The following is a 27,885-nucleotide window of genomic DNA, read 5'->3' as shown; positions in this document are numbered from 1 at the left end:
CTAGAGATGTGGCTCCCTTTAGCCAAAACCAAGTTTGCAGAGTATGCTACACATGTAAACTGCTAGCTGCAGCACTCATGAGAGTTGGGGGTGGATGCACCAGTCAATGAAGGGCACTTGGATGGGTCACCAACAGTGTCTCCTACAACAGTTAAGAACTAATTAGTATTTTCTATGGGTTATATACCTACCTATATACACACACAATATGTATATTAACTAACATTTAAAACAACCCTATGATATAGTTATTATTTATATTTTACAGCGAAGGGCCTGAGGTACAGAGAGGTTGAAAGTAACTTTCCCATATTAAAAAAATGGAAAATAACCAGTTTTGATGAGGATGTAGAGAAATTGGAACCCTTGTGCATTGCTAGTGGGAAAATGGTGCAGCTGCTTGTTTGGTGGTTCCTCAAAAAGTTAAACATAGAATTTCCATATAAACTGGCAATTCCCCCTCTAGGTATATACCCATGATAAACGAAAACAGGGACTGTTTTAGTTTGCAAGCTGCTGAAAGCAATATACCAGAAATGGGTTGGCTTTTACAATGGGAATGTATCAGGTAGCAAGCTTATAGTTCTGAAGCTATGAAAGTGTCCAAATCAAGGCATCATCAGGTGATGCTTTCTTCCTGAAGTTTGGCACATGGGGGCATCTGCTGTTCTTTCTCTTCTCTTCTGGGTTTTGCTGTTTCAGCTTCTGGCTTCCTGTCTCCCAGGTTCCATTGATTTCAGCTCCTTGCTCTTATGGCTTTCTCTCTCTGCTCCTGTGGCTTTTTTTTCTGTCAGCTTCTGGGGCTTCCTTTCTGTCTCTCTCTTCATATTTATCTTGTTTATAAAGAACTCCAGTAAGAGATTAAGACCCACCCTGGGTCACTCCTTACTGAAGTAATCTAATCAAAAGCTCATAAATGGCACAACCTAATCAAAAGACCCCGCCTACAGTAGGTTCACAACTATAAGAATGGACTAGCTTTAAGGACATAAGGACATGATTTTCTGTGGTCTGCCCACCATCAAACTGTCATAGGGATTCAGTAACATACTGGACAATATTCACAATAGCCAAAAGGTAGAAACAACCAGTGTCCATCAATAGGCCAATGGATAAACAAAATATGGTATATGCATATTTCTCAGCCAAAAAAAAAAAATGAAGTTCTGATACATCCCCCAACATGGATGAGCCATGAAAACATTATGCTAAATGAAATACTATAAAACTATTGTGACTAGTAATAGAAGAAATTATAGCATTGAGGTGGAGAAAGTGACCACAGTAGTTGCTGAGGGCAGGGAGAGGGAAGAAGAGATGTGATGTTGGGTCATTTTTGGAACTTTGAGTTGTCCTAGATGATATTGCAGAGTTAGATGCTGGACTTTCTATATCCTGCCATAACCTACTGAATGTAGTGGGGGAGAGTGTGAACTACAGGGTAAACCTATGTGGTGCAGCAGTGCTCCAGAATGTGTTTACTGAGTGCGATGAGTGTGCCACAATGATGGAGGAGGTTGTTGGTGTGGGAGGAGTTGAGTGGAGGGGTGGGGGGTATACTGGACCCTCATATTTTTTAATGTAACTTTTTTGTGTGTGATGTATATCTCTTCAAAAAAATACAGTTTACAAAAATGATGGGGTGGGGGGTGAGGAATGGGGTATATGGGAACCTCTTATGTTTTTTAATGTAACACTCTTTGTGATCTATTAACTTTAATTTAAAAAGTGTAAAAAAAAAAAAAAGAAATATACCACTCAGACCCAAAAGGGCAAATATTGTATGGTTCCACTTATATTAAATATCTAGAATAGCCAAATTCATAGAAACAGAAAGTATATTAGAAGTTATCAGGGGCTGGAGGAACAAGAGAATGAGGAGTTTATGCTTAATGGATACAAATCTCTGTTTGGGGAAATGGAAAATTTGTTGGAATAGAAAATGGTGATGGTTGCACAACACTGTGAATGTAATTACTGCCACTGAATTGTACACTTAAAAATGTTTAAAATGCTAAGTTTTATGTTATATGTTAAGTTTTATGTTATATGTATTTTTACTACAATAAAATTGTTTTAAAAAGGACAAAGACAGGCAATCCCAAAAAGAAAGAGGGAAAAAAGTAGGTTGCCCAATGTTCCACAATAAGGAAATGGTGGAGCCAGGATTCAGACCTAGAAAATTTGGTTAAAGTTTCCATACCCTTAACTGCTACTGCTACTTCCTCAATATATTGAGTCAGTACATTCCAAGCAATGTATTAGGCAATGTATAATGTGAAATAAATATAAAAATCCCTGCTATCATTGAGGTTACTTTCCAGTGAAGGAAGATGAACATTAAATAAATAAGTAAAATGTATGATCCAGATGGTAAGTGCCCAGGAGAAAAGTAAAATCAGGGAAGGGGGATCAGATTGGGGTTGTAGCTCAATTTTATCATCTCTTAAATAGTGATAACCATACCTAGTTTATAAGGTTATTGTGAGGATAAAATAAAATAATCTATGTCAAGTGCCCAACTACAGTCCCTGGCGTAGAATAAGCATGTGGAAAAGTTTTTTTCCCTTCCCCAGCTATGTCCATTACTTAAAACCAAACATAAAATGCACCTTGGGAGAATAGCCTGTTTTCACTGAAAGATGCCAATTAGATTAGCCTTCAGCCTCTTTTGGCAACTCCTTAGTTGGTGAGAACTTCAAAGAGACTATTAGTACCTGATTTCAACTTTTTTTTTTTTAAGATTTTTTATTTCTACTCGCCTCCTCATTGTTTGCATTTTCTGTGTCCGTTTGTCGTGTGCTAGTCTTCATTCTAGGAGGTACTGGGAATGGAACCCGGGAGAGAGGCACCTAATCGCTTGACCCACCTCCACTCCCTGCTTTTTTATATCTCTCGTTATATTTTCCTCTTTGTGTCTCTCTTTTTTTTTAAAGATTTATTTTTTATTTGTTTCTCTCCCCTTCCCCCCATCCCTGCCCCAGTTGTCTTTTCTGTGTCCATTTGCTGTGTGTTCTTCTTTTGTCCACTTCTGTTGTTGTCAGCGGCATGGGAATCTGTGTCTCTTTTTGTTGCATCATCTTGCTGCCTCAGCTCTCCGTGTTTGTGGCGCCATTCTTGGACAGGCTGTACTTGCTTTCACACTGGGCGGCTCTCCTTATGGGGTGCATTCCTTGCGAGTGGGACTCCCCTATGCAGGGGCACCCCAGCGTGGCACGGCACTCCTTGCGTGCATCAGCACTGTGTGCGGGTCAGCTCCCCACAGGTCAAGGAGGCCCAGGGTTTGAACCATGGACCTCCCATATGGTAGACGGATGCCCTATCCACTGGTCCAAGTCCGCTTCCTCTTTGTGTCTCTTGTTGCATCATCTTGTTGTGTCAGCTCGCCATGCCAGTGCATTGTGTCAGCTTGCTGTCTCGCTCATCTTCTTTAGGAGACACCAGGAACCAAATCGAACCCAGGACCTCCCATGTGGTAGGCAGGAGCTCAATTGCTTGACCCATATCCACATCCCTTGATTTCAACTTTCAGTTGTCAGAAATTATTTAGATGCAGGGATAGTTAACCCCCAGCTCATGGTGGTAGCACTGAATATTTGATTTTAGGGATGCAGGTTTCTCATGTAAGCATAATTGTGGTATCTGTAGTGGAGCTTGAGTAGCAGGTAAACAAGGAAGATTATCATCTCCTTAAGGAAAGGCAAGACCCACATTAAAAGTTACCTTGCATTTCATACCCACTAGAATGGCTCTTATGAAAAGAAAAAAGAAAAACAGAAAACTACAAGTGTTAGCAAGAAAGCAGAGAAAAAGGAACCCTCATTCATTGTTGCTGGAAACGTAAAATGTTGAAGTTGTGAAAAACTGGTGGAACCTCAGAAAGTTAAGTATAGAATTAGTAGATAACTTGGTAGTCCCAATTCTGGATAAATACCCCCCAGAATTGAAAGCAGAGACTTAAATAGATTGTGTGCACCAATATTCATAGTAGTGGTTGAACTATTACAATAGCCAAAAAATGGAAGCAATGCAAGTGTCCATCAGCATATAAATGAATAAACAAAAGGTATATACATCTGATGGGCTATTATTCAGCTGTAAAAAGGAATGAAGTTTGGGTATATGACACAACATGGATGAACCTTGAAGATGTCATATTGAGTAAAATAGGGCAGATGCGAAAGGACAGATATTGTATGATCTTACTTAATATGAAATAACTAGAATTTTCTATTTCATAGAGAAAGGAAGTATATTACAGGTTGGGGTGAGGGGAATGGGGAGTTAATGGTTAATGGACACAGAGTTTCTGTTAGAAAGTGAAGGGAAAATTTTGGTAATAGATGTGGTGATCGTAGCACGACATTGTGAATATAATTAATACCACTGAATTGTATACTTGAAAGTGGTTCAGATGGAGAACTTTATATTGTATAAGTGTTACCATAATAATTTTCTTTTTTTAAAAAAAGCACTGAAAAAGTTACCTTCCAGTGCCTGACATAAGTGGGCATACAACAAATGAGTCAGCTAAGCTAAACTTAATGAGAAAAGCCATTAAACTCCAAGAGAAAAATGGATAAAGGAACTGATCAAGTAATTTGCAGGAGAAATATTTATGGGCCAATAAGCTATGGTTAGTAATCAAAGAAATGTAAATTTAAATATAAAGCAATATTTTCCCCAGAAAATTGGCAACATTTTAAAAATGCAATGACGGGTGCTGTTGAGGATACAGTCAGGAGGTATGTGATATACTGCTAGGGTTCATGGAAGATGACTTGCCTTTCTATAAAGCAATAATGAGAATAATTAAATAAGTTATGGTATGGTTTTAAGATGGGCTGTTATGTACCATTAAATATAACACTTTCAAAGAAATTTTAAATGTGACAAAAAACTTTGTGCTATAGTGAAAAGTAGAACATTATATGTATGAAACTATATGCACAAAAACAACTGGAAGGAAATAAGCCAGAGTATTATTTTTTTAAAAATCAACCAAACTTTTACCATTAGTATCTCTTACATAAATCTTTGAATATTTCAACTTTTCTCTAATTAATGAGCATTACTCATAGTGGGAAAGAAATCCCATAATTTAAAAAATATGTATTTTTAATTTATTTTTAAAAGATATATAGCTCACACAAAATGTCACATTTAAAAATATGGGAGATTTCCATATGCCCCACTCCCCACACTCCCCACTTTTCCCACATCAGTGTCTTTCATTAGTGTGATACATTCATTGCAATTGATGAACACATTTTGGAGCACTGCTACACAGCATGGATTATAGTTTACATTGTAGTTTACACTCTCTCCCAGTCCATTCGGTAGGTTTTGGCAGGATATATAATGTGTTGGACCTATCTCTGCAATGCCATTCAGGACAACTCCTAGTCCTGAAAATGTCCCTATATTATACCTCTTTTTCCCTCTTCCTTCCCTCAGCAACTCCAGTGGCCATGTCTCCACATCAATGATATAATTTCTTCCATTGCTAGAATGACAATAAGTCTATAGTAGAATACCAGTAAGTCCACTCTAATCCATATTTTATTCATTTATTGATGACTCTGGGATGGTGATGTCCAATCCACCTCTTAATTGAGAGGGGGCTTCTGTCCCATACAGCTAATGAATGGGACTCTCTTGCTTGCAGTTGCAGACTCTCTCGGTTCCTTGGTGTGGTGGTTGTCCATCTTTGCCTCCTTGTTAGTTGCCCTGGGTGAATCCAATGAACTGTAGAGTAGGTGTTGCACCTCTGCTGAGGCTCAGGGCCCAGCTGGCACATGGACAGTTCAGAGATTCAAGTGTCCTGGACATGCACCCACCAATCCCAGTGCCAACCACAGGTTCAATAAAAGGGACAGAAGAGGTGAAATCCCATAATTTAAGGAAAAACTCACATGGCTCTCTAGACAGTAAATGCCCGAAACCAGCGGGGGTGAGTCCAGGGACCTGTGGGAAGAAGCAGGGTGGGGCAGGAGTCAAGAGAAGAATGGAGACAAGACAGGATTCTGATCAAGTCTCGTTTGGAGGGTAGAACATGGGAATTTATACTAAGGGAAGGGAGCGTGTCCATAGGTGGTAGGCTGGTTTCGCGGGTGGCAGACGTCCAAGGAGGGGATTGGCTGAAAGTTCGTGCCGGGTCTGCAGAGTTTCGCGTCTTGCGCACGCGTGCTTGCTGTGGTCACCAGAGTTGTGGCGGGAAGGGGAGAACAAAGAAACAAGGAAGAAGAAGAAGAAGAAGGAAGTGGCGGGGCAGGGCTGTAGTAAAAATGAGATTCGCCGTGTTGTAAGAGGTTGTAAACAGACCTCACAGCAGGTGGCTCCCCACAAGTAAAGGCAGAGAAAATTATTTATGGAGGATCCTAGCCCCTCATTGATTTAGTAAGTGTCAAAAAGGGAGAAGAGGCAACTCCTTCCCTTTGGGTTGCAGGATTTGGGGCAAAAGCAAGAGGCTCAGCCTTCCTCCTCTACTAAGTCTAATCCTTTCTACTGAACACTGGAAAACATGAAGAAATGGAAAGCGTCTTCTGGCATAGGAGTTTCCTGTCTAACCTGGAGGAAACTGAGTCAACAGCCTATGCTTGCAGCACTTACACCATCACAGGAGCGATTGTCTTTTCTCCTGGTCTCAACGTTCTCATCCCTAAATTGAGAATAAAGACTGAGAGGGGGTGTTTGTTTCTATTTGGGCCTAAATCTTTCCCTCCAGTAGCTGTAAGTGAATGATATGTGGTGGTGCACATCTGCGGGTCATAAAACGTGCATAGTGGCTCAAACATGTACAATCTGGGAAGCAGGAAATTAAATTAAATACCCTAAGGAAATACTACACCAGTGTTTATATGAAAAGAGATAAAGCATGAATTACCCATATAGTCTATTTTGAGTTATAACATAAATGGGTAGATTAAATAAACCAAGAAGAGAGACTCCTACCTATCAAAACCCAGACTTTCTGGCAAACTGAGATATTATAACTATTCTGACCTTCCTCTTCCCTCCATCCTGGTCTCAGGAGTTATAGTCAAAGGCAAAGTGTTTAAGCAGACATTAATAAACTTTGCTACTTACTAAGTTATACCACAATATCTTGATTCACTTAGCCTGATTCTACCTTGGTTTTCAAGATGGTCACTGTTGCTTCAATTGGCCTTGATTTCAAGAGCAGCTTCCCCCCTTTAAGATACTGAACCGTGACTTTATGTATCCTAACTTTTATAATGGAATTACAGGGGACAACTAGATCCCACCCTTGGCTATCTCTGAGTAATCACCATGACTCAGTGACCTGATATTTTAAAGTTGACATATGCATTAGTCTGCCATAGGATTGCCAATGCAAATTACCAGAAGTCTGTTGGCTTTTATAAAGGGTATTTATTTGGGGTAAAAGCTTACAGTGACAAGGTCCTAAAGAGTCCAACTCAAGGTTGCTTTCTCATCAACGTCAGTTGCCACGTGTTGAAACAAGATGGTGGCTGATCTCGGCGAGGGCTCAGCCTTCCCCTCTGGGCTTCCTCTCTCTCGGCTGCAGACTGGCATAGAGCTTGTCTCTCAGTGCTTCCTCTCTCTCCTGGCTTACGGTTCCTTTCTTTCTTTCTGGGCCTTATGTATCAGCCCTGACTCTCTTTCCAAGGTCAGCTGTAAACTATCAGGCAAATCGCTCATCTCTCCCCAGGCCCAAGGATCAAACATGACAGAGCTGTGTCTCTTCCCGTGTGTCTTCATGAGTGAGTGACCGTTTTTGTCAGCCCACCAAGGGGGCAGGGACTCTACCTGAGTTATGCCCAATCAGAAGCCCTAAATTGATTTTATCAAGTGAACTTAATGAGAAGCCCCTCACTGAATTTAATGCAAAGGGTATCACACTCAGAGGAATAGATTAGTTTACAAACATTATCTTTCTCTTTTTGGAAATCATAAATAATCTCAAACTGCCATGACATACATTTTGAGCTACAAGCAATATAACTCAAATACCGTGTTGGCATCAAAAATTGGTAGAATCGACCTTGAGCCTTTTATTGAAAAAGATTCTTTGGCCCAGTCTAGGTTCAGTGGTAAAGTGTGCCAGTGTCAGTAGGCAGTGTCTGCCACTGATGTGTGCTCTGAGAAGGACAGGGAACTTTCATCTCAGGTTTAAGGGGTAACAGGGTCCCTGTCTTCAGAGAGCTCGTATTCAAATGAGGATTCCACGAGCCTTCCTAGAAACAAAAGACAGAAATTAAGGGAAAAATCAAATGTAATTATGAATTCCTAAACAGTAAACATCCCAGAAAGCACAAATGACAAGTTATTTGCTGAGTGCTGGGAGAAGGCAGAATGCCAGGATCATTGGTCAGAGGGGATTAATCTTGACAGGTTTTCTGAGGCAGTATATTTTAAGTTGGAAGGTGGGCAGGAGACCTGGCATGCAGTTGGAAGGGCAGTCCCGGTCAAGGGGAATGCAGGTTGTGGATGCTTTTTGAATGCATACTCCAAACTCTTGGTTGCCCAGAGTGACTCTGCTGGCCTCTGACCTCCCTACAGTGAGGACGTGTGCAAACGTGGCTTCACCGTCATCATCGACATGCGGGGCTCCAAGTGGGACCTCATCAAGCCCCTCCTCAAGACGCTGCAGGAAGCATTTCCAGCTGAGATCCATGTGGCCCTCATCATCAAACCTGATAACTTCTGGCAGAAACAGAAGACCAATTTTGGCAGCTCCAAATTTATCTTTGAGGTGAGTCAGTCCTCCCTTTTAGCACCCCCTTTCCCTTTCACTTCTGCTACCCACACATCTCTCACTTCCCCTTCTCCATCATCCCTATGCTATGCAACGTCAAGGGCTATTTCAGGACTCCTTGGCCACCAAGGCTTTACCAAGTAGAGTCTGGAGAGGACCGACAGGATCAAGAGATGGTCCTAAATGCACAGTGTCTTTGGGTACCTCTATTTACTCTTGGTACTGTATAAACAACTTTCTTGAGGTAACTTTGCAATTTATACCAAAATCTTTGAAAAGAGTTTGTATCTATTAATCTAGTAATTCTTCTTCTAGGAAAATATTCTTCAAACAAAAACTAAACAAAACAGACAGGTGGAAAAACTAATTATAGTTAAAAATTGTGCAAGAATGTTTATTACACTGTTTTTTTAAGAATAGCAAATATGTATATATGCTGTATTCTAAATACCCATTAATTAGGGATTGGTAACATCAATACACAAATATTATGAAGTCATTAAAAATCATCTTTAGAGAAAAAGTGTCATGGGAAAATTCTCATGACATTGTTAAGTTAAAAAAGGCAGGTTATAAAACAGTATGGGAAGCATAATCTCATTTGCTTTTTAAATGCATGTATGGGGAAGAAGACTGGAGACACATGACAATGTTGGCAGTGGTTTACTGGAGATGGCTGGATAATGGGTGATTTTTATTGTCTTCATATTTTTCTATTTTCTTTCAAGGATTATATATTACTTTTATAATTGGAGTAAACATGTTATTTTTAAAGTAAATTTTCCAGAGGCCATATGTGTCCCCCGAGACTTTTTAATGGCAACCCATCAGATTAAATTCATGACTTAAGTGTCTTTAGTCCAGCCAAAGTTGAAGCTGTTCCCCTTCCTCAGAATTCTGGTCCTCATCTGTGAGGGGAAGAACTCTGCTCTGTGTGTGTGTGTGTGTGTGTGTGTGTGTGTGTGTGTGTGTGTGTGGTAGAGGCAGAGCTGCTTTTCACCCTTCAGCAACTGGCCGCTCCAGACTCTGGTCCCCCAGGGTCCGCGAGCCCTGCATGGCCCCATTAGGCAGCCATTTGAGCACAAAGACCCGAACCAGGCAGTTCTCACTCTGTGTAAATAACATAAGAAAGTTGGCTTGGTACAAAAACAGTTAGCTATCATCCTCTCCCAGCACCCTTACCAAACACTAGGAGTCCTGCAGGGAAATACTTTTTATATTTTTAGTTTGTTTATACAGAGCCAGTGATAACAGCTTATGAATTTATAAGCTGAGGAGACTGGAAACAATCTTTCCAATAAGTCTTGAAACTTTGCTTCAGTGTAGCACCTCCCTACACCCTCCTTCCCATCGCCCAAAGTGGAGCTATCTTGTCTGTGCCTTTTAAACAAGAAGTACAGGAGAGATAACTGGGGACCCCCTACTCAGAAGAACACTTGTAAAGCAGTATCCTTGAAAACAGCAAATTAAACACTGGTGCAGACTGAGGCGATAAGGGATACAGGGATGAGAGCACACGCTTGTTCAGTAGCAGATATGTAATGAATGATTAGTGAGTATAATCATGGAAGACTTCCTGGAGTAGCAAACTTTGAGCCAGATTTGAAGGGGAAAGTGTTCTAGAACAGTGCTTCTAGGACTTCAACATGCATATAAATCCCCTGGGGAGCTTGTTAAATTGCAGATTCCCATTCTATAGGTCTGGGTTTGGGCCATTTCTAACAAGTGTCCTCATGGCCTTGATGCTGCTGGCCCCAGGGCCATACTTTGAGTAGCAGAGGTCTCTAACTCTGACTGCACATTAGAATCATCTGAGGAGCTTTAAAAAACACCCATGCCCAAGCTGCACTCCAGGCCAATTCAGTCTGAATGTCTAGGGGTGGATGTGTGAGTGTTAACATCTTTGTAAGCTGCCCAGCAGTTAAGTTTGGGAACCCCTGATCCTGTGTCTTCAGAAGGGGGTGGAGGGAAAATACAAGACACACAGTGGGAAGCTGTTTTTAAGGTTTCAAACGATGACATGCCCTTCAGACCCCGTTGCAGTGAGCACTAACCAGGAATGAGCTCATACTCCGCGCTGGGTACCCTAAATGCTTAAAGCACGTTGACTCAGCACATCCCAACACAGCCTATGAGAAAGGTGTTATCACTCCCTTATACGAGTGAGGAGACTGAGACTCTGAGAGCTTAAATAGCGTGTCCCCTGCCACACACTTAATAAGTGTAGGGTTGGCACATGAACCCAAGTATTCCTTTCCTCAGCATCTTTTTCGGAAGAGAAAAGAGAAGTCTGAGACTCTTTTGGAAGGAAAGAACATTTATCGATAAGCATGGGTGGTTGCCTGGAAATGCTCTGCCTCCTGGAGACAGACATTCTACACTCTACTCTTCAAGAGCCCTTGGGGGCTCATAGAGAAAACTGAGGGCCCAGACTCCTTGCTTCTCAGGCTTCCTGTGTTCCCTCTACCCCAGAGGGGCTTCTGCCAATACAGAGAGCCTCAGCCTGGCTGGGGCTGGTCTTCTAGAGCCACAAGCATTGACCCACCTTGCTTAATCCAACTTTGATGATACCCTGGGTATGTGGGCCTGTTTTGGTTTTTCTTTTGTGTGGTCCCTTTATTTAAAAAAATTTTTTAATTAGCCAAGTCTTAGGTTTTCAGAAAGATCATACAAAAATAGAGTTCCATATACCACTCCCTACTCACATACACAATTTTCCCTACTATTAACACTTTGTATTAGTGGGGTGCCTTCTTACAGTTGAAGAAACAAAGTTATTGTAATTATACTGTTAATGATAGTCCATAGTCTACATTAGGATTCACCATGTTGTACAGTCTAATTTTTTTTTTCAGAAGATGCCAGGGATTGAACCCAGGACTTCGTACACAGGGAGCAGGAGCTCAACCACTGAGCTATATCCATTCCCCAAAGAGAGTTTGTTTGTTTTTTTTGTTTGTTTGTTTGTTTGTTTTTAGGAGGTACCAGGGATTGAACCTGGGACCTGTACATGAGAAGCAGGTGCTCACCCACTTGAGCTACATCCACTCCTCTAGTCCTATGGTTTTAAAATTTTTTATTCTGGTAACCTAGGTACAATATAGAAGTTCCCATTTTAACCACAAATATACAATTCAGTGCTGTTAATTACATTCACAAGGTTGCACTACCATCACCACCATCCATTATCAAAACTTTTCCATCACCCCAAGCAGAAAATCTGTACCAATTAAGCATTAGGTTTTAAAGCTATAGCAAACTGGACCCCAGGCACTGCGTCTGCTTTTCTCCCAGCTTGTGCTTCTTGCATCTGAAGCCCTCTTGCAGTGAACTTGGGTGATAGGGAGGGGGGAAGATGTGGGAGCAGGGATGTAAAGGTAGTCTTTGCTTGAATGGTAAATGGTAGGCTGAGGGAGAGCCTTTTTGAACCAGCCAGTCTGATGAAACTGCTGACCCTGGCTGACTTGACTGACTTGTGACCACTGGACCCCATGCTCTCCCACTCGCCTCTTCCTAGGCAGGCCTCCTACTGACTTACCCTCCTTCCTGCTTGTTTCTACCCTGTTCCTCTCCCTCCTTTCCCTGGCCTCACTGAGTCTCCCTCTCTGTGCCTGTTCCTCCCAGACGAGCATGGTGTCGGTGGAGGGCCTGGCAAAGCTGGTGGACCCCTCCCAGCTGACAGAGGAGTTTGACGGCTCACTGGACTATAACCACGAGGAGTGGATCGAGCTGCGGCTCTCCCTGGAGGAGTTCTTCAACAGCGCTGTGCACCTGCTGTCGCGCCTTGAGGACCTGCAGGAGATGCTGGCCCGGAAGGAGTTCCCTGTGGACGTGGAGGGCTCCCGGCGGCTTATCGACGAGCACACGCAGCTCAAGAAGAAGGTGCTGAAGGCCCCTGTGGAGGAGCTGGACCGGGAGGGGCAGCGGCTGCTGCAGTGCATCCGCTGCAGTGATGGCTTCTCGGGACGCAACTGCATCCCCGGCAGCGCCGACTTCCAGAGCCTGGTGCCCAAGATCACCAGCCTCCTGGACAAGCTGCACTCCACGCGGCAGCACCTGCACCAGATGTGGCATGTGCGCAAGCTCAAGCTGGATCAGTGCTTCCAGCTGCGGCTCTTCGAGCAGGACGCCGAGAAGGTAGGGAGGATACTGTTTGATCTTGGGTCTGGAATGGCAGAGTTGCCATGTGACTCCTGCCCTCTTCTGTTTCTAAGTCCAGGGCTCTCCTTGCCTTACCATTTCTTTCTGAATGTATGTCTTTAGCTGCTGAGCACTTTCTTGAGTAAGATACCATTTTTACAGCAGGAAATTCTTGGAGCTTTCTCCTTATCAGAGAAGATATGAGTAAGTAAAAAGAAAAATGTCATATAGCACCAATTTGCTGAGAACATAAAATTATCTTCTCTAGATTCTTTCCAAGCTAAAGAAGAGAGTTTACTATTATATGAGCTTTTAGAAGAGTTAAACAGGCCCTTCTCCTATAAGTTTTCTGGATTAAATTATATTTAAATGCACCATATTATTCTTAGGAATACCATGACATCTCTCAGTAACCTGTGACTTTTACAAACAGCATCGGATATGATAGTCTTGTGGTTTTTAAAAGCCTATTTTGAAAATGTCTCTAGGCATTTTAAGTGATGAAATCAGGGTATGAAACTCTCTATATAATTGTGATCCCAATTTGTATGAGTGTCCAAAGTATCTGTAACTTGAAGAAAATTCAGCACACTGTTAATAGTTTTGTTTTCTGGGGCCAGGTTCACGGTTGATTTTAATTTCTTTGTGTTTTTCAATCTTTTACAATTTATAATCAGAAGAAAATCAATACATGCAATTTTTAAAGAATGCATATCCCTTTTCTACAACAGAACTTTTGAACTCATTATTTAAGCCAACTTTTTAAAAAGGCATATGAAGTGGTTTCTTGCACAGCCATTGGAGTTGCAAGGGTCTCCCCTGACCTTCCTCAGGGCTCTTTGCCCCATGACCCGGCACCCTGGGTGTGACCCTGGCCTTGCCCACTCTGGCAGGGGCAGCTTGGACTACAGGATCGCAGCTGACGCTCACTAAGTGATAAGATCCCAGGTCAGGGCCAGCTGCTCTGTGAAGCCAGAAGCAGGTGCTTTGCCTCCTGTGGCCAGTGGTGGAAAGGTCTGTAATTCTCCTTTTTATTTGGATCTCCTGCCATGGGGCAGGGAATAGCAGACTGGCCTAAGTGCCTGTTTCTGAGAGTCAGGGACAGAAAGGGACTTATATAGATGGCATAGGAGTATTTCAGAACTTGCAGTATCTCATAATATCCCTGAAGTTCAAGGATATAGGAAACATACCTAGTGCCTGTGTTTAATTCTTTTTAAAAAAGCTTGGACCTACGGTAGGGAAGGCTGCCCTTCCCAGAGCCAGCCAATATTCCAATCAGTTTGGCAATTGCTGTCACACGTATAGTCTCTCAATTCATACTCACAGAAATCATAGGATGTATTATTATTTCTATTTTGAAGTTGAGGAGAAACTCAGAGAGGTGAAGGGGCTTGTGTAAGATCATACTGGTTAGCAGAACCAGTATTTCAGTCTGTCTCCAAAGTCACCCAAGCTCTTATCCAATAACCCTACTCTGTTTCTCTGCTCCCAAGAGCTGCCTCTTGCTACAATTGGAACACTGCCTATTAGGCCCAGGTCCCTTAGTCCATGCCCCGATGACACTTGAAAAATCTCAAATCCTACCTGACTTAGTTTCCCAGCTGTTAGAACACATACCATACAATGGGTTGGCTTATACAAAGGGAATTTACAGCTCATGGTTTTGAGGCTAGGAGAAATCCAAAATTGAGGCCTCAGCAAGGCAATACTTTCTCCCCAAAGGCAGTGACATTCTGCGGCTGGCTGCTGGCAATCCTAGAGTTCTTGGCTTTTCTGTCACATGGCAATACATGTGGCAGCCTCTCCTGGCTTCTCCTGTCTCCTCCAGATTCTGTTGACTTCCAGCTTCTCTGCAACCTATGGCTTCTCCCTCCATCTGACTTTGACTCTACTCATAGAGGACTGCAGTAAACCAGATTCAAGCCCAGCCTGATTCGGTTGGCCACACCTTAACTAAAAATTACTTCTTTCAAAAGGTCCCATTTACAGTGAGTTGACAGCTACAGGAGTGGATTAAGAGTAAGAACAGGGTCTCCTACCCTTTATGTGCCCTGGACCCATTTGGTCTGGTGAAGCCTATGGACCCCTTCTTGGAATAATATTTATAAATATAAAAGATAATATACATAGGCTTGAAAAGCAATTGTACTGAAATGCAGTTATTAAAAATTTAAGACATGTGCTTCTTTATTAACATGGTAAATAACGAGATCTACTTGAGGTCAAATAATTTCCATGATTTTGAAGTAATGATGAGCATAAACAGTATTTCAGGGCAACAACCCTGATGTGATAGGAAAATGTGTGTGTTTCTGTTGATGTGCAAGGTACATATATTGCTAACACTAATGTAGTTTATTGCCTGTATTCATAATAGAAGGCACTGCTGCATTTTAGTTAGAGGTTAATAAAATAAATGTGTATTTTTCCCCATCCAAGTAAATGATCCTTGAATTATGTCCATGGACCCTAAGTTTAGAACCACTGTTCTGTGGTTTGCTTGTGCATTAAAAAGAAGGGTGCTTGTGTTTTTAGAGGGGTGGAGGAGCGAGTAAGAGAGTATTAACAACAAAAAAGAGAGTGATGGGAAAAGGCAGCCCAAGAATATTTTGATATTGAGTCAAGTAAAGAGACTGCTCAGGCTTAACCCCACTGCCATAGGAAATGTGTTGGGTGTGGGGCAGGGGAAAAAGTGTTCCTTTTAAATTGCTTCAGGATTAATTTAAAATATCTGTGTGGAGCTAAGTGCCTGAGCACTTGACTTATTTGGTAGTTTTGAAAGGGGGTGAGGAGGGTGATAGTTTGGGATAAGGGCTGCATGTGCAGATCCACATCTAAACAAGGGCCTGAGGAAATAGTTACTGTGTGAGCCGCGGCTTAGCCTCCTTGCTGGTGGGAGGCCTCTGATTCCAGATCTGGGAAGCTTTTGGCATTCGGAAGAGTCTGATGATGACCCAGCTTCTATTTTTGTAGAAGGGGTAGGCATCGAGTCTCCCCTCTGGCCCTGTGGGGTGACGCTTGTTTTCCAGGGCTTGACTAATGGGTTAGCTGTTCCCATTTACCCATGGGCCTTGGGGAGGGAAGCCACCTCTCACCATTTACCCCTGACCCCGTGATGACCTCCACAGCCCCTCTCTGGGGATGTGGCGAGGGAGCCATTCTCTCTCCCAATTAAACGTTTAGGGAGGAGGGACTCTGTTCTGAGGATATTTTATAAAAGAGGTCACCCATTCATTTAATAAACTTCTGTTGAACAGCTGTCATGACCCCAAAGCAAGGAGCTTGGACAAAGAAGGGAGAGCCAGAGTTTCTGTCCTGGATCAGCTCACAGTCTAAGAGAAGGTGTCAGGCATATAAACTTCTATTGAGCATCTGCTGTGTACGTTGCACTATCCTCAACACAGTTGCTCTCCTTGGGGACTTTTCAGAGAAGAGGAAATATTGCAGCTTGGGAATGGCAGGAAAGTCTTAATGAGTGATTTGTGGAAGGGCCGGATAATTCAGAGATGATTCAAGTAATGTGTATTGTACGCTGTTGGAGGATGTGCCGCGCTGCCATGGCCCATTGCCCTCTGCTCTGTAACTAATGGGCCCAACCCCCACTGTGTCGACAGGATGCAGACCAGGTTGCTCCTCATTAGCTTGGAACAGATCACCACTCTCTTTGCAGCCCTGATCACAGCCAGTAGCCCCTCCACCTGCTGCGGACCCTGTGTGATGAAGGTGTCGGCCCTATACTCACATCCTATTACAAAGAGAGGGGAGGGGCTTCTTTCCCATTAGAAAACCCTGTGTGATATTAGAGGTCATTAAGTAAACGCTCATGGATGACCTTTCAAAAAAGTGAAGGGGGGGTGCTGCCCAGTAGAGAACCCCCTCCCTTTCCTGGGTGCCTAGTGTGCCATCTTAATATTGTAGAGCTGGAAAAATCTGTCTCCTGTGTCTGTAGAAATCCTAGCCTTGTCATCCTGGTGAACTTCATCCTGGTGGACTTCATAATGCCCATCTATGATAAAGTTTTGGGAATCCTGAAGCTGCTGCATCATCTGCCTTCTGATCTGAGGAAGGCACACACTCTTCCAGTCTTTTTGTGGGGAAGAGCAGAGCTTAGAAGGGCTCCAGTGCATAACTAGACTTAAATGATTGAGAAACCTTTGTCTACTTTGTTTCTGAATAAAGATGATAATACTGATAGCTACCTCCAGGAGGCCCATTTTTCTAATCTTGTCCAAGGCCATCCTGGAAAGGAGGAATATATGCTTATTTGCTTTTTGAGAATACCCCAAAAGAGTGAACAAAGCTATCCAATGGGGATTCCAGTGATAAAATCATGCTTATTATTGTTTCTTATCACACACCGTTTCATGTATATCCATGTATTTGGGGAACATCCAAGACAAGATCTTTATCACCACACCTGAGTGGTTATTTAGGTGCTGTTTCAGTTTCCTGGCTGCTAAATCAAATACCATGCAAAGGGTTGACTTTAACAATGGGAATTTATTGACTTGTGGTTTTGAGGTAGGAGAAATCCCAAATAAAGGCATCATCAAGGTGGTGATTTCTCTCAGAAGACTTTGGCATTCTGGGGCTGGCTGCCAGCCATCCCAGGCTCCTGGCTTTTCTGTCTCATGGCATTGCACACGGCAGTCTCTCCTGGCTTTTTTTTCTTCTGGGTTCCGCTGAGTTCCAGTTTCTGGCTGTTCCCTCTGTGACTTTCTCTCTATCTGTCTGAATTCCATTTTGCTTATAAAAGACTCCAGTAGTAGAATTAAGACCTATCCTGACTGGGCTGGGCCACAGCTTATCTAAAGTCAAAAGGTCCTACTTAGAATAGATTGATAGCCACAGGAATAGATTAAGTTTAAAAACATGTTTTTTCTGGGTTACAAACAGCTTCAAATTGTCACAGATGCCCTCTATTCTGCCCATCTCCTCCATGATGACAGCATTTCATCCAGATGAGACTCTCTTATTTTTTTCAAGTGCTCAGAGGGCACTGAGGTCTTGATGCCTGCCCCAGCCTGCCCCAAGCATGTTCCCTGTGGGAAGGTTCTCCTCAGAGAACACACTTTTTAAATGTCTTCCTGCATATCATTCTAACAGGGTAAAATTCTGTTGACATCCATGGGTCCATCCTGAAACAGAGCTGTGGTTAGTGAGAATTGGATTTGTCCTGGGGTGGCACTTACCAGTTACAAGACCTTGGGCATATCTTTAACCTATGACCTTCAATTATGTTATCCACAAAACCAAGATGTGGGCTTATGTCGTTCAACTTTTCTTCTTTCCACACTGTTCTCATGTGCATTACTCTCCTTTCATGAAAACCTCTTTTAACAGGAGAAGTGAGATGGCCAGGGATGCATTTTTGGTCATGGTGGTGGTGATAGAGAACTGTCTTTTCAGGAGACCTATCAGAATCTACAGAGTAGTTTGAAAAAGCAGCTCCACACCAATCCGTGTGAGCCAGCTATTCTTCCTCATTTGAGTCTCACTGCATTAAATAATAGCTTACTCCTTGTATAGCAAAAAAATTCTATAATGTTTCTTGCCTTTTGCTATTTATTCTCACCTTATCCCTTATCTTCAGTAGACTCTTCTCTTTTCAAGGTTGTTACCTTAGAAGCTGTTGATGCTTTCTTCCAAATGAACTTGTTCCAAATAATATTCAATTATCCGTAATGGAACAAAATTAAGAATTTGATTTTTGAGAGGAGTGGAAAAGTATGATGTAGATTCAGCGAGTCCCCAAAGGTCACTAGGTTGTGTGATGCCCATAGGCAAGGCACAGGGAGGACCCCAGGTCAAGTTGAGGTCAAGATGGGGCGGGGGGGATGGGAGGGCCTCCATGGGGGACAGGTCCCTTGGAAAACAATGTCCTCGAAGTTTACACAGAGGAAAATGATTCTTTCTAGTGCCCCAGGGGAGATGATCTCCCCTTCCATGCACCATCTACATATGAGACACTTGTCACCTTCTGCTTTGCATTATAGTTAAGAGTATATTTGTCTTGTTCCCTCCCTGCAAAAATGGGGCTCTTGGAGAAGTCAGGACACATTTGGCGGCCATCTCTCAGCCCTTGTCTATCCCCCTATCTTTCTTCTCTTGCTTGTTTGTGTGCAGGTGTTTGTTATTTTTCCACTCTTGTTTGTTTGCTTCCAGGTGTTTGGCATATTTCTATTTTGCAAGAGACCGCAGGCAGCTGGGGGTGCTATTAAATCTTAAGTGTAATCAGTCCCAGCTTCTTGCCAGGGCATGAAGTCTGCTCATTGGGAGAGCCCCTGCCCCAAAGAGTCCATAAAAGCTCAGTACTCAGTCAGTGTAGGTGTCTCTCATCTCTGGCTGACGAGAGGCAAGCAGAGCTGCTGAGCAGTTGGCCTCCCTGGGGAGCAAGTCACAGTTGGTTCCTTATCTCCAATGTGAAGAGAGACGTGTGGAACAGCCATTGACGCTGACCTGAGAGATTGGCCAAGGTGGGATCTTTTCCCTTGCACTTTTGGACTCTTTGTGCTGTGTAAGCAATAAAGCAGACATTTGCTAGGAGCCTCTGTTGTGTCCAAGGCTGTGTTCCCATGATGCATTGCATAGCAGCTCATTCCACAGGGGCTAGAAACCTTTCTGCAGCCCATCCAAGGCATATGTCTATGCATTTTTTTCTCTTATTATTCTTTATATTCTCAGTGTTAGCAGAATTTCCAGTATTTAATAAACATATGATCAAATAAATGAAAAATCTCCCATTTGTTTTTCTGTATCTTATCTCCTGATGATTAGCTACTGCTCCTAGTTGAACACCAGGCTTAGATACAATACTAAATTCTAAAATACAACATGACCACATTCAGTATGATTCAGAAAAGCCTGGCTAAAATTTGATAAAGGTAGATGGAGGTACATATCAAGAAGAGAGAGAATCCACTGGATAATCAAATATGGAGATTGAGCTTCAGTATTCTACATTAAACAGATAGTCCTCCAAATGAGAGAGTTTGGTCATGAGGCAGACCCTCCAGTTTCTGTTGAAGCTGAGTATTGGTACCATCTCTTCATCATTTACTTTAGAGTAAAAGACCTGAAAGTTCTCAGCAATGTATTGAGGTGTCACAGACTTGGGGATCACAACCACATTTCTCTGTATATGGAACTGGATCAGAACCTGGGCTGTGATTTTTTTGTGTGTTCTGCAGCAATCTCCGTAATCTTGGGATCATCCAGTAGTGAAGGATCCTCATCTTGGCCCAGGGGGCTGTAGGCAGCGATTGTGATGCACTTGGAATGGCGGTACTAGATCAGTTTATCCTGTATGAGGTATGGGTGACACACAATCTGGATAGTCAATGGTTTATGTTTCAGTCCAGGTTTGTTCAAGAGCCTTTCAATGCTGGAAGTGGTTGAAGTTGGAGATCCCAATGGCTTTCACCAGCATTTCATTCACCAGCTCCTCCATAGCCTCCCAGGAACCCATGAATGTCATTATACTGGGGAGAACATGACTTTTATCATCTTTAGGGAAGAAATCCTTTCCATGCTGTAATCCCTGTGGAAAGTGAATAAGTTAGGTGTCCAGATAGTCCAGTTTCAGATCCTTGAGGGTCTTCTGGCAGGCTTCCTTCACAAGAGGTTTCTCAAAGGAGGTGGCCCATAACTTGCTAATAATGAAGAAGTCTTCCCGCTTAATAACCTTCTTATGGGTCTTCTCTTTGATGAGTTCACTAACCTTGTGCTCATTCTCAAAGATGTAGGCACAGTCGATGTGGCAGTATCCCATGTCATTTGCTACCTTTACAGCCTCTTTGACTTTGCCTGGGGGAGACTTCCAGGTGCTGAGTCCCACACTGGGCATGTTGGCTTTGGTTCTGAGTTCCACAAAGGTGGCCATGTTTGGTGCAGAAACAGTTCCGAGTGTGCAGAGAGGTGGCTTGTCTGTCAAAGCATTTTGATATTCTTGGAGGTCCATGCAAATGATATAATGTTGCTTTCATGTTGCTCACCATGAGAAAATATTTATGGGGCGTTGCTGGGTGAGGGGTTGGTTCATGGTACTGTGCTAAAGGTTATGTGCATACTGTGCTTTTGATGTTTGGATGTCCTGTTAACCATGTTAGCAACTCAGGACATCCCTAGGATGCCCTGTGACTGGGCAAAATATCCACTGCTCTTTCCTGCCCTCTCCATCCAATATATAAACAGTTCTGTTCACTCCCCAATGCCCAAAGCGGGACCTAAAGTCTCATCCTGCTAGGGGTGATCAGAACAAGTGGGGCCAGTGGTGGAGAAATTCTGCTACTTCTCCTGCTATGCCGGACACTGGCCCACTTTCTCTTCACTTTGCCACAACTCCCAACTCCATACTCCATGAGCCAGCAGTACACATGACTCCACAGTAATTTGTCAAACTGAAGTGCCATTGTAGTAATTATAATATGTAATAATTTATTGGATGTCAGTTTTCAAAGTTTTCTCACACCCATGATCTTAGAGATTTTCTGGTCCAGCCCTTCCTTTACTCCAGACCAGAGACCCACCCAAAGTCATCCAGTTAGTGGTTCATGCTTTGAGTCTCCAGTTTACCTTGTGTGATAGATAGGTCAGGCAGGTATGTATATGGTCATCATCTTACAAATAGGAAAGCTATGCCTTGGTGAGGTTGCGAGGTTTGCCTGGGATAGAGGCAGTCAGCAGCAAAGCTGGGACCAGAAGGTGGGACCCCTGTTCTGAGACTGGTGCTCCTCCCATTCCCCCCCAACACAAACACACACACAGATGTACAGCACTTACACAGAGGCACACACATGCACAGAAATACACACATGAAAACCCCCAAATCCACAACCTCTCTTTATGAGGCTCCTTGCACAGCAGGAGAGACCACAGAGTATGTGCCTTTGACCAAAAAAGTAGCTGAAGAGGCTAGGGAGAAAGGGAGGTCAAAGGTGATCTGGTGTCCTCACCTTGTGCAGTGGTAAAAGGACAAATGCTAGACAGGCCTCCAGGAGGGTGTGCAAAAAGTATCTATGATTTAGTGGCCTGAGTCCTCTATGTTGAGTGGGAATCTTCAAAGAGCTGCAACCTTTGGAACAGCCAGAAGGTCAAGGTCTTTACTGGACAGTTTGTAATTTCCTGCGTTTTTGGTGGGGGAGAAAGGCTCTGGTGCCCTGTGCTTCCTCCCTCCCCGTCCTTTTGAAATCTAACCCACCATAACCCTCCACCTCCTGTTGACTGGGCTCAGGCAAGGAAGTGTGTTTGTATCCGCCCCCCTGACACAGAACACAGTGTCCTGTATTATTTCCAGTCTGCTGGTCCTGGGAATCTTTGCTGACTTTTTTTTTTCATTTCCTCCTCTTGAACATTAGAAATGTTAGATTCCAAAAATAATCCAAGTCACAGTGTTCTGTAGGCTGCGTGTGTAAATGCATCTTCTCCCAAAGCTGCTTTTCTCCTCCTTATATCCTTTCTCCCTCTCTGGCATTTTTAGTCCCGTTTGTCTCCTGCTCTTATTGGGCCTGCATGGGTGGTATGGATGTGGAGAACAGGATGGGGGGCAGGATTGGGGAGGAATGCTCAGGTTTGGAAGGCTTGGCTTCCTTTCAGGTTCCTCTCAAAAGTTATGGGGCCACCTAAATGGGAAGGACTACAAGTGTGGCTTCTATTAGGAATGGAGCCCATAGAACTGTGGTCCTGTAGTGACTGCGTAGAACATAGAACTTGGATATTGTGTTAAGAGTACTTTCCAGAATCTAAGTTGTCACTCTGATTCTGTCTGCAGCAATGTAGATGAACTAGAGAAAGAAAGAGGTCCTGATCAGAGATAAGATGTAGGTGAGGCATAGAGCAGTAACCGAGAAACATTCATTGACTCAGTCTTCCATTCATCAGCAAATATTGAGTGTCTACTGTGTGCCAGGTCCTCTGTCTTACCCCAGGCATTGGATGAGGGACTAGTGTAGGGAAATGTAGTGAGACTCAGGCTCAGCACCGATGCAATTCTTAATATCTTGTATGATAAAAATAGCTTAGAAATAGTAACTACATAGTGGATAGAACCTGAGTGAGTTAATATGTCAAGATCTCTATGCTTACATGTGAGACAACAACCTCCTACATTTACATATGAGATGGTACTGTTCTCTGTAGGATAGGATTTGGAGGATCCTATTCTCTGTAGGATAGGATTTGGATCTAGTGCGTACTGAGGTGGGAGCAGAGAGATGATCCAGGAACAAAGAAAACATGTCAACTCTGCCCCACTAGGGCAAGTAGAGGAAAATAAGTAAATATCCTTTTTGAAGAACAGTAGACATGCAGGTACAATTTATAAAGTGAAAACAAATAAATTAAATCTATATTTGGGGTGAGGGGGTCTTTTTCAAGATTCCTTTCTGGGCATTTTACTGCCTATGAAGAGTCTGTTTTTTTGTCTCGTCTTCATGTTCTACCCTACTCCCCTTCACCTCCTTCCTTTCCCATTTGTGACCTTCCTTTTCCATCCCCTTGCCTCTTCCTTTCTCAGGCTGTGTTTACCTTACACTTTTTGTGTATCCATTCCCTCTGAACCTGTTTCGCCTCCTTTTTGCATTCCTGCTTCCTTCCTTGGCAGGAGCTAAGGAAAAGCTCCATGTGTGCTACAGGCCTTCCATGGAGGGCAGAGAGAACACAGGCCTGAAGACCCAGCAAAGGCTTCCAGAAAGAATACAGGCTTCGGAATTAGGAAGACCTGTGTTTGAATTGCACTTGTTTGCCACTTGTTTGCTGGGTTGATGGTAGCTAGTCTGCTTAACCTCTCTGGGTATCGGTTTCTTTATCTGTAAAATGAAGATTTTAATCCTTGCCTTAGGGTTGTTGTATGGATTGAAGAAAATGTATATAAAGGACCTAGTGTCATACCTGGCAACTAGCAGATCCCCAATAAATGGTAAGTTTGTTGAGACAGACTTGAGCTGGGCCACATAGGTGTGAGAGGTGTATGGAGAGGCTTTCTTGTGGGGCATGGGTAGGGAAGGTGGTGAATACAGCCTTAGCTGCAACAAGGATGCCAGAGTAGATAGTGGGCAACATGTGGTAGCAGAGTGCAAAGGCGAAGTAGGGTCACAAAGCCTGGAAAATCCAGGAAGGCATCTTGAGAAGGAACCAGTCCATGAGTATTTGACAAGGCCTGCTGCTAGCAGAGCAAAAGGGAAATGGAAGCACATGATCATGCCACAGGATCTTAAAATACAATTGCTGAAGAGCAAGCCAATTAGACAAGTGCCAGGCATTGTGCTGGGCACAGTCAACTGAAAGATGGGTTAGAATCTGACCTCATGACATTGGCACAGAGGACACTGGCAAACAAATAGCCATCACAGAGGTGCCAATCACTGTTATGGCAACACAGATGGGGACACATTTAACTGGGGTTGGGGTACAGGGAGAGGGAAGAGTGTGAGCAAAGACACAGTAGCTTCAAAGTGCAAGGCGTGCTCTGAGAACATCTACTGTCCAGTGTGGCTGGAACTCAGACTCCATGGGGAGGAGTACAGGAGGGAGTGTCTATGCCACATTGGTCATCGGTCATCAGGCCAGAGTCAGAGCACACCAGAGGGTCAAAAATCCAGTCACACCACGCCTTGAATAATCAGAGGGTCTAGTTCAGGCCCTGCCAGGACCATCTTAGAATAATACAGTATTCGAATCAGAGGTTCTAATCCTTTACCAAGGACTAAATTCCCTTCTTCAGCCTTCCTAACTGACATGCAGTCTTCCAGACTTTTCTGCTTTCCAGGGCCGAGGAAGCCACAGCTTTGTGAGGCAGCCTATTCTATTGGTACACAGTCCAGTTGTTAGAAAACCCTTCTTCTACGTGGCCAGAATCTGCATACCTCGAGCTTCCACCCTGTTGCCCAGCTCTGTTCTCTGGGGTCCTCAAGAGCTAGTGTATTCCTTCTGTCACAGGCCAATCCTCCAGTCAAATGGAGACAGTCCTTATGGACCTCCCCAGTCTTTTGTGCTCCAGAAGGGGAGAGGTCTGCAGCTCTTCTTCTCACCCCTACAAATGAGGAAAAAAAGAGAGATTTTGTGTCTGTAGGTGCATGCATTTTTGCAGCTCAAGTTTATTTGTATGAATCTGCAGAATGTGCAAATCCAGAGAGTTAGGTTCCCTCCTTGAAACAGAGAGTTAGGTTCCCTCCTTGAAACAGAGAGTTAGGTTCCCTCCTTGAAACAGAGAGTTAGGTTCCCTCCTTGAAACATATGTAAATGTAGGAGGTTGTTGTCTCACATGTAAGCATAGAGACAATTTTGTGATATGAAAATGTTGAGTTATCAGGTTTCAAGTGTCCAGAGTTAGGTGTGCCCAGATCAGTAGTATTCACTGTCTTCAGGGAAACACCCAACTCAAGGGCATCTACTGTTCCAACCTCATCTGTGTCCTATGATTATTTCTGAAGTCATTCCCAAACAGAGTCAAATCCTAATAGTCTTACCTTGGAGAGAGTTAGAAAACCCATGGTAAAACATACAAAGGAATATAAACATGGTAAAACATACAAAGGAATGTAAATATGAAATTCTAGAAGGATTCTCTCCTTTGTCCCACTCTTTGTATACCAAGAAATGGCACTCTCTTGCTCTTTGCAGGGGTGGTCCAGCCCTGACTTAGGAAGTCTTTTCTAGAATACAAAAGTTCCTGCTGTACAGACAATTGCTGATGTAGTGAGAGGAGTCATCTTTTCTTTTTCCTCTTTGGTATAGAGCAAAGAGGAGTGTTTTGTTTCCTTCATGCAGATCAGTGTGTACTAACTGGTCCTACCTCAGGGTGGCACTTGTTCTGCCTTAGAAGATTTCCCTGGGGAGCTGACCCTTGGCATGAGCTGTCAAGAAGAGATACAAACCAGAAGAGCCTGGAATGGAGAGTAAGACTGGATGTGGGCATTCAGCTCTCATTACTCAGTATATCCTCTTCTGTGCCTTTCCAAGTCCCACTTTCTCATACCATTTTTTTTCCCAATAGCTTTATTTCTTATCAAAACATATTCACAGCAGGTGTGGGTTAAATCATGTTACCAACAAAAGCCATGCTGAAGTCTTTATCTGCATCCCTGTCAGCTTTGAACCCAAGTACAAATGGAAACTTTGATGATATTGTTACCAGTTAAGGTGTGAACTCCTTGGTGAATAGGTTCTTCCAAGGTTCTATTTAGGATCGGCCTTGATCATATGACCAGAGGCTTTATGAAGAAAGGAAATTTGGTTATGGTCAGAAAGCCTGAAATCAGAAGAATCCAGAACAGCAGACACAAAGGGAGACAAGGCTCATCATGTGACAGAGGATGACCATCCCCAGAATGCTACAGGCTCTAAGAGAAAGCATGGCTTTGTTGACATTTTGAATTTGAACTTCAGCTTCTAGAACTGTGAGAAAATAAGCTGAAATTATTTAAACCAACCATAGAGTGGTATTGGTCATAGCAGTCCTGACAAACTAATATGTTTTCCTATCTTCTGTAGTTTTTTTTTAAACAAATAAATTTTTGGATACATATTAATAAAACATAAATTCATCCAAAGTGTATAGCGAATGGTATTCGATAAACACATAGTTCTGCATTCATCACTTCAATCATTTTTAGAGCATTTTCATTATTCCAATAATAAAAAAAACAAAAAATGAAACTCATCACCTCTCAATATCTTTATGCTTCCCCTGCTGTACATAGCTGCTATTCTATTTGCTTCTCTCTAGTATATTTATATTTATATTTTGTAAAAAGTTTTATATATGCAATATCACCCATATTGGTATTTTACATAAGGTTTCACTATGTTATACAGTCCCATGTTACAGTTTTTTGCTTTCTTTCAAGTAATATACATGACCTTAGACTTACCCTTTCAACCACTGTTATAGCTCTTCTAGTCACAAATACTATCATGTGCTTGAAACCATTCCAAATAAATTTAGTAACTGCTTTTCCATTTCTGCAAAAAAGGCTCTTGGGATTTTTATTGGGATTGCATTGAATCTGTAAATCAGTTTGGGTAGAATTGACATCTTAAAAATATTTGGTCTTCCAATCCATGAACATGGAATGTCCTTCCATTTATTTAAGTCTTCTTCGATTTCTTTTAGCAATGTTTTGTAGTTTTCTGAATACAGATACTGTCCTTGCTTAAGTTCATTCCTAAATATATATATGTTTTAAGATTTTATTTATCTATTTATTCCCCCCTTGCAGCTTGTTTTTTGCTCTCTGTTCTATGTGTCCATTCGCTGTGCATTCTTCTTGTGTCTGCTTGTCTCCCTTTGTTGCATCATCTTGCTGCACCAGCTCTCCATGGCATGTGGGCTGTCAGCTCTCCACGGCGCACCGGCCAACTTGCCTTCACAAGGAGGCCCTGGGACACGAACCCAGGGCATCCCATATGGTAGATGGGAGCCCAACTGATTGAGCCACAGCCATTCCCTCTTCCTAAATATTTGATTCTTTTAGTCACTGTTATAAAAGGAATTTTTTTCTAATTTTCCCTCAGATTGCACATCAGTAGTGTATAGAAATACTATTGATATTTTTGTATTACTCCATATCCTGCCACTTTGCTGAACTCATCTGTTAGTTCTAGTAGCTTTGTTGTGGATTTTTCAGGATTTTCTAGGTATAAGATCATATCATCAGCAAATAGTGTAAGTTTTATTTCTTCCTTTCCTATTTGGGTGACTTTTATTTATCTAGCCTAATAGCTCAAGCTAGAGCTTTTAGCACAATATTCAATAACAATGGTGACAATGGGCATCCTTGTCTTGTTCCTGATCTCGGAGGGAAAGCTTTCTGTCTTCCACCATTGATGACAATGCTAGCTGTAGGTTTTTCATATATGCACTTTACCATATAGTGAAAGTTTCCTTCTATCCCTATCTTTTGGAGTGTTTTTACTAGAAAGGGTCCTTTATTTTGTCAGATGCTTCTTCTGCATCAATCAAGAGGATCATGTGATTTTTCTTCTTCATTTGATCAATGTGG

At 42.7% G+C, this 27,885-nt stretch overlaps 1 protein-coding gene and 1 pseudogene across 1 annotated transcript in view; one reads left to right on the top strand and one right to left on the bottom strand.

Moving 5' to 3' along the window:
- Window positions 1-27,885, top strand: part of KALRN (kalirin RhoGEF kinase) — a 775,504-nt gene that overhangs the window by 253,002 nt on the left and 494,617 nt on the right. The window contains 2 exon segments of the mRNA XM_058295672.2: window positions 8,548-8,740; window positions 12,368-12,880. Coding sequence (XP_058151655.1) covers window positions 8,548-8,740; window positions 12,368-12,880 — 706 coding nt within the window.
- LOC101412538 (aldo-keto reductase family 1 member B10 pseudogene) lies at window positions 19,836-20,768 on the bottom strand (annotated as a pseudogene).

The sequence above is a fragment of the Dasypus novemcinctus genome, chromosome 4 (genome assembly GCF_030445035.2).
Source record: "Dasypus novemcinctus isolate mDasNov1 chromosome 4, mDasNov1.1.hap2, whole genome shotgun sequence".
Classification (NCBI taxonomy): domain Eukaryota; kingdom Metazoa; phylum Chordata; class Mammalia; order Cingulata; family Dasypodidae; genus Dasypus; species Dasypus novemcinctus.
The sequence above is the reverse complement of the archived record's forward strand: the minus strand, read 5'-3'. Positions and strand labels throughout refer to the sequence as shown.